Source organism: Exophiala aquamarina (assembly GCF_000709125.1).
Source record: "Exophiala aquamarina CBS 119918 chromosome Unknown aczIA-supercont1.16, whole genome shotgun sequence".
NCBI classification, from domain to species: domain Eukaryota; kingdom Fungi; phylum Ascomycota; class Eurotiomycetes; order Chaetothyriales; family Herpotrichiellaceae; genus Exophiala; species Exophiala aquamarina.
The window spans coordinates 566771-577659 of NW_013550572.1; the positions used below are offsets into that span (position 1 = coordinate 566771).

A 10889-nucleotide genomic window follows, 5' to 3' on the forward strand; every position below is an offset into this window, starting at 1 on the left:
AATGACCCAAAACGTACTCGTACTGCCATCTACGTATATCATCTACACCGAGCAGAAGTGTCTACAGTGTCTATGCCACAGCAGAACACAGGCTATGTAAAACGGAAAACAAACCCTCTCGAGTGCGGCATGGTACAGCGTTTTATCTTGTCCCCCTACTACATATCGAGATCCTCGCAAGGCATGCCACACTAGCATGCCACACTCATCCACTACAGACAGGCAAGACTTCTTTGCACGAACTACTCGTCCTTAGGTGCTCCGTATCCGGGTGGCTAGCCGATAGAGAGAGCAAAAAAGGGAATCTGAGAGGCCGTGTGGCTGAATCCACGACAGGTCAGGTCAGGCTAGGTCTACACTATCTGGCAAATGCGCCCGCGAGGCCGCCTGACCCGCAGCCAAGTAGCTTAGTGCGAGATGTACTCGTAGATGTAGACCTAGAGGCGAGAGGAGCAGATGGAAAGCCCACATCGATCGTGATACCCTCGCAGGAAATACCAGTTCCGTCCTGGATCGCAAGCGCAAGGCATACCTCGTACTCGGGATTAGATGCGGAGTAGTGGTTCATTCTCCTCTACAAGGGCAAAGAAGGGGTGTTGGTGCAACGAACGGAAGGATGTTTTTCTGGTCCGCTTTTGGGCCTCCACCCCCAAGGATGGAGGTAACTGATAATGATAAAGCAAACCTCACGCTTGGCGGCCGTTGTTCCCTGTTTTGGGAATGCGAAACGCGCACGAGGATCGGAACACGCTGTGAGAGTGTAAATATTGTACTCGGTAATTGACAGGCTCACCGAGGCTGGCGATGCGTACGGAGTACCGATTCCCGCTGCCCGCTGACATGTGTAGGGCGGGATGGGGACGAGGCCGAGGCGTACGAGTATGTACGTACATAAGGGGTGCACGTTCCTTAGTCAGGGCTGAGGAGACTCAGCCTTGAGGTTGACACGCACGGCATGGTTGTAGACTGGGCCATTGGCTCAAAGTACTCCCACATGAGTGCTTACTACCTAGTGCGACGGGACTTGAGTCGAAAGGCGGGAAAAAGGTGTGTATTATTACTATTGTGATTACTACTGTCGAGTCCTTTTCGGTGCTTGTCGAGGGCAAGGCGCCGTGATGTAATCTTGACGTGTAGGGTTATATCATGACGGCGATTATTATTCTTGTTGTTATTCTTTGTAATCGCGGGGGAAACGGCGCGCCACGACGACAGGTTTGTCGAATATATCATACTGGTCTTCGCACAATCTATTGTGTTGACGGACATGTAGTATTTTAGTGATATCTGTATATTCAGTTAATGCTCCTCCTAAGCCTGACAGTTGGTCCACACTGCGCGTGATTATCCTCCTACCATTGGTGCTGTATCGGCCTCTCCAAGGCTACGTACTCTTCGAGGCTGTGGTTATACGTTAAATCCGCGGATCCGAGGTCTGTTTCTGGTTGCTCAGTAACCCCCTCAACGGACAGAGGCTTGCGTTGTGTGGTACGTAGTACAAGGCGCAATCTGCTGGGTACCCAAGCATCGGCTACTAGTTACTACTGATCCACCCGAATGGTCATGTCGGACGACGCGACCAAGCTGTATGGTTTCACGGCGATTCCCGCAGATGGATCGGTGCAGAAACCTTCAACGCCGAATCCGCAATCAGTACCGGTTAGCGCACTGAAGCCTCCTTCGACGGCTCTTGCGAAGCGTGTTGCCGCGTATGCCAGGTCCAAACTTGATACAGACACGTATCGGCATAGTCTGCGCGTGTACAGCTACGGCTGCGCCATCGCCCGCCAGTGCTTCCCGGAGTTTGGATTGACGCCGGGCTCCAAGCTTGAGGAAACTTGGTTTCTCACAGCCATATTGCACGACATCGGAACGTCTGTGGACTTTCTGACCAGCACGAGGCTGAGCTTTGAATTTTGGGGCGGGTATCACGCAATGACATTGCTGCAGGACCCGACGATAACTGGGGACAAAGGAGGTGACGGTGTGGCACCGCGTGAGCAAGCTGAGAGTGTTGCCGAAGCGATCATCAGGCATCAGGACATTCAGGATAAGGGGAAGATTACCTTGGTCACAAGGCTGATTCACCTGGGGACGCTGCTCGACAATATCGGAGCAGGTCGTGAATTGGTGCACCGCGACACCATTGAGAACGTGGTCAGGGAATATCCCAGGCCTGGCTGGAGTGGCTGTTTCAAGAAGACGGTGGAGAAGGAGAAGAGTGTGAAGCCGTACGCTATGGTTAGTAGAATTGAAGGGTTTGAAGAGGAGATCATCAAGAACGGCAGCGATGGTGGCCTCATGGCGAAGTATGAGCACGAATGAGACTTGATCAGGGTCTGGTCACATATCCTGTTGTTGTAGTGTGATGCGTTGTTGGCCAGAGACGTGGTTCCTTTTTCGAAACTTGAAGCAAAAAAGCAGGATTGAGATCGCCAGCCAGCCACCAGTTATGGTAGTTTGTTTGTTCCCTTTCATACCCGACTGTTGCATGATTTGGCAAGCCAAGCTTTGGCCAGAGCGGTTGACATTTGGTTGTAGCTGCATCAGTGTTTACACCACTCTCACTGGCAACAGTTCACTTCAAGAAGTGGTAGTGTTCAGGTACATACGGATAGTTGTCTGCGATGTGGAACCATGAAGGCGAGGATTGACAAAGATGACATACACTTATAGGCCATAAGTTTCCGTATGACCCTAGATGCTTGGCAACCCCGCGATACCACCCACCTCATATAAATTACTACTGTTCGCCGAGTACTTGACGGAATCAAGTCATAAATAGCTCATTCTGTAGATAAAAAGCAGACCTTTCTCCTGACCCTACTGTAGCACCTCTATCGGCGTCCCTAAAAGCGTGTATGCCAACCCTCTGCCGTAATTACCGTATTAATCCTAGTAGTCATAGACCTTATTAAACTATCGATTTTCTCCTGATCCAGGAGTCGCCAGCACTCGCGAATAGCCTCCTTGAATGCCTCGACGGCTACAGCACTTTGGCCCTGGCGTAGAAGGTCTGGATACCGCTCGTTTATAAGGCGTTTCAGCATCGCCCAGACGTGCTCGATTGGGTTGAGATCCGGTGAGTTTGGCGGCCATTCAAGTAGCTGTCGAGAGCGCTCCTGGAACCAGGAGACAATACGGTCTGCTCTGTAGATAGGAGCATTATCCTGCATGAATATTAACTCCTGAAACCAGTCATCCGATAGTGCTTGATTAAGGCATTGCTCATATGAGATCGCAGAATAGCCATTTCGCGCTGACGTTGGATCACGCTCCATTATCACAATATCTGAGCGCCCACCGATCCAAATTGCGCCCCAAATCATGATAGAAAGGCCTTTGCCTTTAGGGATAGGTATAATCATGTCCTTATCGTACTTCTGCTCTGGCGTACGAAAGACCCATTTATCGCCTACGCCAGCGCCTCGTTGGATAGAGCATTCATCGCTAAAAATAATGCGTTGCCAGTCAATTTCATCCCAATCCTTATATTCTATGGCAAAGGCAAGTCTTTTAGCTGCATTACCGCTTGTCAAGAGAGGCCTTTTAGTGCCTCGCCACTTTGTAATCCCTTCTTTTTCAAGGATTCGCTGAATAGTCCTCTTTGAGAAAGGAGTACTTATTACTCGTAAAACTTTACGGTATGTCCATGAAGGATTTGCTCGTACTAGACGGAGTAGTTGACGGCGATCCCTGTTAGTCCAGGTAATAGGGCGTCCGGAGCGTGGTTGGGAGGTATTCTCGATCCGCGTAGGAGCATTCTCAATAGTATATTGAATAGTTGACTTGCTTAAATTATAGGCCTTGGCGATTTGGCCTAGGGAGACCCCATTTTCATAGGCACCGCTGATTTTAGCACGTAATTGAGTACTTAACTCATTACTGTACCCTCGATTCGCGTCGATTTCGCCTAGTATACGTCGTGGAGTGGCCATTGGAGGTTTGAAGAAAAAAGATACCTGGGACGCGTGCGCGGTAACACGTAAAAACGCGCTAAGCGTACGGAAACTTATGGCGTGTGACTGTAAAGTGGCTTGATTTCCAAACAACGCTGAGCTTGATAGCGAGTCTTGGAAGTTCCGAGCCAAGGCTCAATTTCTGATCAATTGGCTGATCCTTTTCGGCGAGCGAGGTACAATTTGGGTCTAGACAGGAAACTCAGCTTGAAAGTTGGATCCCGCCATGGCGGTTGTAACCTTATGCTGAGTCTTGTTTGTCCATGCCTGCTGCTTGTCATGAATGCTTGATCTCAGGTACTTGGGACCTTCGCCAGGAGCGGAAAACACCAATTCTAGCCTGGGTGCTGATGGCGATGGTCTCTGGTCTCTCCTATTGAGGATTGCCACATTTGGTCGTCATCGTGATACGCGTGCTCCGTGCATAGGGAGGCTGTACGGTGGTCGAGACTGCATTTCTCCGTATTCACTCTACTCGCTCTTCGGCGCTTTTATCTTGTGAGTCAACCCTATGGGCCGCCTATCCGCTCACTGGGGGCTCTGTGACCACTGAGCAGTGACCAACACACCGCTGGTGTAGACGATTCCGTGATTATCAAGGCAGCCAGGAGGGTTAAGAATATTTGGATTTGACAGGGTTTGGATGTACGGGGCGGCGGACCTGGATGATTTAGAGCGTGGCAGTGCAAAGACGCCCTGCCCACGCATGGCGCTTCAATTGGACCGCTAGCGGGACATGGTGCAGGGAAGGGATGTAAACGAGAGAGCGGGGACTGTTGTTTGAGGGCTTTTCTGTCAATTTGTGTCAGCTTTTGTAAAGTAGGCGCCGCAGCGAGAATCGGCAATCAAGCATGTTTGAGGGTTGTTTGTTGATGGGGTGAAAGAAGTATTCGTGAATCAATAACGATACGCGGTGGACGTAAGCCAGAGGATGCTTAGTACTGGGTGGTAGCAGGGCCCTGTACAGAACGGAGTGTGCGTATCTCCCACGAGATTCCATTTACTAGGGGCGGCTGGTCCTGCGCCCGGTTGCGATTAGTTTAGGGGCTGGCTTCCAGGCACCTGGTGGCCTGTAATTGCTATGATTATTATGTCCGGAGCACTCTCTCTCCTTAGTAGTGCCCTGTATATACAGATATCCTTGTGCTAGTACCCATTTATTTTGCAGGGCGTTCCTGCCTCGCATCTCGCCTCTGAATCTCACATCTCATTTTTCAAGGAATGCGCCTGCCAACCTTGTGAGTGCGAGTAAGCACACCGGCAAGTGAACCAAGGTCAAAGCTTGGCAGTACGCTAAGACTCATACTAGCAGTTCGCAGTGGTTACTGGTGCTTATGGGGCCTCCGTGGCCTATCAATCCGACAATTAAGGGGCTAAGGGATCTAACGCGTGTTCGGCTAAGGAGCCTAAACTTTGTTTGTGCTCAGTGCTCCCCGTCCGAGAGTAGCAGTCTGTTGCTCCGTCCACCGCAGGCAGTAAGGCGGGTATTCGGTGGTACCAGTAGTAAAAGCACTGACTGGCAACACTACGGCCCGCCTCACCATCATCATACTCGTACGTGCCCACTGCCCACGGCCATGAGGCCAACGACTAGGGAATATCCACTACGATCCTCCACAATCCTAGACACTAATACTCCGTACATACCACTACGATTCCCTCTACCACTGTGCCATGTTTCCAAGTCCATTTCATACTCTTGCATCTTTTCATGGCCTCCTGCTTTACCGCCGCTTCTTGTCGTTTGTATATTGTACTTAGTCCTTCGATTTTCTCTTCTTTAATTTGTCCTTTGGGTTGAGGCTGCTCTTGGGCATTCCTCGCTTCACCCTTGGCCTTTGTTTCTTGTCGATTGACCTGTTTGCCTCTCGATGCGTTTGCTACACGTCTGGCTGTCTGTATAGAGCCCTTGCGTTGGCCACCCCACAGGTTGAGATCTTGCTGTGAGTTTATGACTACCGCGTCTGAGTCTGCACCATTTGCCAGGTCAGGCGAGTTGTTTTGCTTGACCCTGGCTTACCATTTGCCGACCCTTTTCCTTTTGTACGCTGTCATTCTCCGTTTGTTGTTCCAGAACCCTTTCTAACATTTCTGATTATAGTCGTTCGGATGTAAATCGCCCAGAGTCCATACGTTATACCTGGCCTGAATGTCGGTCGATCTGCTCTCTCGAAATCTTGCCACTCCTCCCAGAGGTCTGGCTGTAACTGATCTCTGACAACAAACCAACCTGAAGAGCGACAAGTCCAAATACAACATTTTCCTCCCCATACCAGACAATCGCCCCTGCAATGGCATCCGCAGCCGAAGGGCAAGACCCTCCTTCCTCCCCTGCACCTGCTCCAAGCCGACAGCGAGCTCCAACAATCAGTATAGATGACTCTGCTGTCCACCCTCATATCCAGGAACCCCCAAGTACCTCGTCTGATAGACCAGCCCCACTCCCTCGCATTCAGACTGCCGGGCTGGATTCGCCTCGATCGCTGTCCTCTCCCCTGTCCCTCTCCCCAACAGATGTCCGAGTTTCGACTGATACCCGAGAGTCGCGTCCCACATCTCCACACAATGTCTCTTCGCCTCGAAATCAATTCCTAGATGGCACCGCTGCACATAATTTTCTTTCCGTTCCAGGCTCAAGAGCAAGGGCAACATCTGTTGAATCAGATCTTTCACCGACCTCAGAATTTGGGGGGGATACTCAAATCGCCTCGACAGGTAATGAGTCTCTCCGGAAGGCTTCTTTCAGCAACAACGATGATGTGATGAATGATGAGGAGGCATTGCAGCCAGACCCAGGGACAGACGAGGATTTCAAGGTCGAGAATAACAAATTCGCTTTCAGCCCCGGTCAGCTGAACAAAATGATCAACCCCAAGAATCTGTCAGCATTTCATGCTCTTGGTGGCTTAGGCGGTCTGGAAAAGGGCCTACGAACAAATCGTCATAGCGGTCTCAGTGTTGATGAAGTGGGTCTGGAGGGTGAGGTCAGCTTTCAGGAAGCCGTGCAAGCTGGAGCCGAAATGAACGAGAAATTCGGCACTGTCAAGAGATCCCACACCTCCGGCTCAATGGCGGAGGCTCCGAAAATATCTGATGATTCATTTTCCGACCGAAAACGTATCTTCAAGGACAATCGACTTCCGGAAAAGAAAGCAAAAACATTCTGGCAGCTCGCCTGGATTGCGTACAATGACAAAGTGCTGATCTTGCTCTCTGTCGCTGCTGTGGTCTCTTTGGCATTAGGGATTTACCAGACCGTCAGGCCCGCTCCATCTGAGGAGCACGAGGCCCGGGTTGAATGGGTCGAAGGTGTCGCCATCATGGTTGCTATTTTCGTCGTTACATTTGTCGGTGCCCTGAACGATTATCAGAAGGAACGCCAGTTCATTAAGTTGAACAAGAAAAAAGAAGAACGAAACGTCAAGGTCATTCGCTCTGGCAAGTCGCAACAAATCTCAGTGTACGATATCTTGGTTGGCGATGTCATGCATTTAGAGCCGGGTGACCTCATTCCAGTGGACGGTGTCTTCATCGAGGGCCATAACGTCAAATGTGATGAATCATCCGCCACTGGTGAGTCCGACATTATTCGCAAGACTGCCGCCGATGAGGTTTTCCATGCAATTGAAAATCATCAGAATCTCAAGAAGATGGACCCCTTTATTCTTTCAGGGGGTAAGGTCTCCGAAGGAGTGGGCACCTTCCTAGTCACTTCCGTTGGTGTCAATTCGAGCTACGGGAAGACTTTGATGTCGCTCCAAGATGAGGGCCAAACCACTCCCCTGCAATCAAAATTGAACATTTTGGCCGAGTATATTGCGAAGCTTGGTTTGGCCGCAGGCTTACTCTTGTTTGTCGTTCTCTTCATCAAATTTCTTGTAGAGCTTAAGGATATTGAGGGGGGATCTCAGGGCAAAGGACAACGCTTCCTTCAGATTTTCATCGTCGCAGTTACAATCATCGTCGTCGCGGTTCCGGAAGGTCTGCCATTGGCAGTAACTCTTGCTCTGGCCTTCGCTACCACCAGAATGCTCAAGGACAACAATCTTGTGCGCCTACTCCGAGCTTGTGAGACAATGGGCAATGCCACTACGGTCTGCTCGGATAAGACGGGGACCTTGACTCAGAACAAGATGACTGTTGTTGCTGGTACTCTCTCGACCGCCTCTAGATTTGGTGACAAGGAAGAGGCTGTTAACTCGACTCCCACTAGCAAACACGAAGAGAAAACTCCTGGGACCGACACCAACGATGTGTCCTCCGCTGAATTCTACACCACCCTTTCAGCAGACACCAAAACCCTACTGAAAGACTCGATCATTCTCAACTCGACTGCTTTCGAGGGCGAGGAGAATGGTGCAAGGGTGTTCATCGGTTCCAAGACTGAGACTGCTCTACTGCAATTTGTTGTTGACCATCTTCCCGTTGAATCGATCTCGGAAGAACGAGCAAACTCGGAAATTGTGCAGATGGTTCCCTTCGATTCTGGTCGCAAATGTATGGCAGTAGTAGTAAGACTACCGGATGGTAAGTATCGCATGTTGGTAAAAGGAGCGTCTGAGATCTTGATATCCAAATGTACTCGGATCATCACAGATCCTACTCTAGGAACTGTCGACACTCCTATCACCGCGGATCAAGTCGAGGCCCTCAATGGCATTGTCAGCAACTATGCATCACGATCTTTGAGAACCATTGGCCTCCTCTATCGAGACTTTTCAGAATGGCCCCCGCGTGGAGCTGTGTCGGCCGATGATAACAAGCAAGCAGATTTTGACAAAGTCTTCAAGGACATGATCTTCTTTGGCGTTGTTGGTATTCAGGATCCGCTCCGGCCTGGCGTCACGAAAGCTGTTCACGACTGTCAGGTTGCAGGTGTCTTCGTACGAATGGTCACAGGAGACAACATTATGACTGCAAAGGCCATTGCGACTGAGTGCGGCATCTTTACTTCGGGAGGCATTGCAATGGAGGGCCCGGTCTTCAGGAAACTGAGCAAGAAGCAGTTGACGCAGGTTATCCCTCGACTTCAGGTGCTAGCCAGGTCGAGCCCAGACGATAAAAAGCTACTGGTGGGACACCTAAAGAAGCTTGGAGAGACCGTTGCTGTGACTGGTGATGGTACCAATGATGCACCTGCTCTTAAGACCGCTGATGTTGGTTTCTCCATGGGTATTGCTGGTACAGAAGTGGCCAAGGAAGCATCGGCTATCATTCTTATGGACGACAACTTCGCCTCGATTGTGAAAGCTATTTCTTGGGGTAGAACTGTCAATGATGCCGTGAAGAAATTTCTACAGGTATTTTGGCATGCTCATCTTACAGGCATAAACTAACAGGAGCCAGTTTCAAATTACAGTCAACATCACTGCAGTGTTCCTAACATTCATCTCTGCAGTTGCTAACGATGACGAGGCCTCTGTCCTTACTGCAGTTCAACTTCTATGGGTCAATCTCATTATGGACACTTTTGCAGCTCTAGCGTTGGCGACCGACCCTCCAACGGCATCAATATTGAAACGCCGTCCCGAGCCCAAGTCAGCGCCGTTGATTACGCTGAACATGTGGAAAATGATCATCGGCCAGTCGATCTATCAGCTAGTTGTGACCCTGATACTCTACTTTGCCGGTGCAAGCATTCTTTCGTACGAGACGGACGGTGAGCATAAGAGACTACAGAGCACGATTTTCAACACTTTCGTGTGGATGCAAATCTTCAATCAGTACAAGTACGCCTCCCACTGAACACGCCCTTGAGTGATGCTGATTATAACTAGTTCTCGCCGATTGGACAACAACTTCAATATCTTTGAAGGCATTCTGAAGAACTGGTGGTTCATTGGAATTCAATTCGTCATCGTGGGAGGACAATGCTTGATCATGTTTGTGGGTGGTGAAGCATTCTCTATCAATCGCATCAACGGCGCACAATGGGGCTATTCGATCGTGCTTGGAGCGCTTTCAATGCCTGTCGCTGTCATTATCAGACTGATACCAGACGAACTATTCGCGAAGCTCATACCGACTGTGCCTCGACGAAAAAAGGCAGGCCCATCGTTCTTCCTCGAAGACGATGAAGACCGAGTGCAACAGTGGAATCCAGCGATCGAGGAGATACGAGAAGAGCTCACGTTTCTCAAGAAGATTCGCGGTGGCCGCATGGCCGAGCTCGCGTATAAGTTACAGCACCCTCGTGATACTTTTATTCCGCGTTCACGCAGTCCATCACGTTCGCGATCGGATACACAACTTCCGCAAACTCCTGAAGGCGACCAAGTCGTATCAGACACTCCCACAGCATCGCCGTCCAGTCCGGAAAAGGCGCGACGAAGAAACCGATCTGCGTCCAATTCGGTATTTGGACCGGCAGCTGCGATGGCAGGTATTGTGGCCGGCAGCATAGGTGGTGGATGGTCACCAGTAGAAAGACGGCCTGAAGAGCAGGAAACGGTCCGGTTTACACGGTCTCGGTCCCACTCTGGGGTGGAAGGAACAGCCGGTATGGAAATCCATCCTGCCACTCCAGCCGCAGATCCGGTGTTTGCCCAAAGCGTGCCCAAAGCTGGAGTGCCACCCAGCCAAGATCCCACGCTAGCACCGCACTTTGAGCATGCGCCTCCTCACAGTCCATCAGTCAGATCAAAAGGATCACACTCGCGCCAGCCATCCTCGGCCGCTTGATCGACCAACAGAATCTCAGATAGCGTTCGATGAATCAAAGAGATGGTCCACAGCTCAGCGATTTGCATGCAGTCCAGCACGTGAACGAATCAATAGCACGTTTTGCCAGACGGTCACCGAGCCGACAGCCTTCCTCCATTTAGTTTGTCGACGCTTGGGGAGCAAAGAAACGTGGAAATCGGGTCGAGGCCAAAATGTGAAAGGCAGAACACAATGACGGCGGGTGCAAGGCTGAAAGACCACGGGCAA

General features: G+C 50.5%; 2 protein-coding genes across 2 annotated transcripts; both read left to right on the forward strand.

Annotated features, from left to right (window-relative positions):
* Positions 1-1563: 1563 nt before the first annotated feature.
* On the forward strand, positions 1564-2325 carry A1O9_11254 (uncharacterized protein; the record flags this gene model as incomplete). Its single annotated transcript, XM_013399973.1, has 1 exon — positions 1564-2325. The coding sequence occupies one exon, from the start codon at positions 1564-1566 to the stop codon at positions 2323-2325; it is 762 nt and encodes a 253-aa protein (XP_013255427.1).
* Positions 2326-6250: 3925 nt separating this feature from the next.
* Positions 6251-10640, forward strand: A1O9_11255 (Ca2+-transporting ATPase; the record flags this gene model as incomplete). Its single annotated transcript, XM_013399974.1, has 3 exons — positions 6251-9259; positions 9306-9688; positions 9737-10640. The coding sequence occupies 3 exons, from the start codon at positions 6251-6253 to the stop codon at positions 10638-10640; spliced, it is 4296 nt and encodes a 1431-aa protein (XP_013255428.1).
* Positions 10641-10889: the final 249 nt, after the last annotated feature.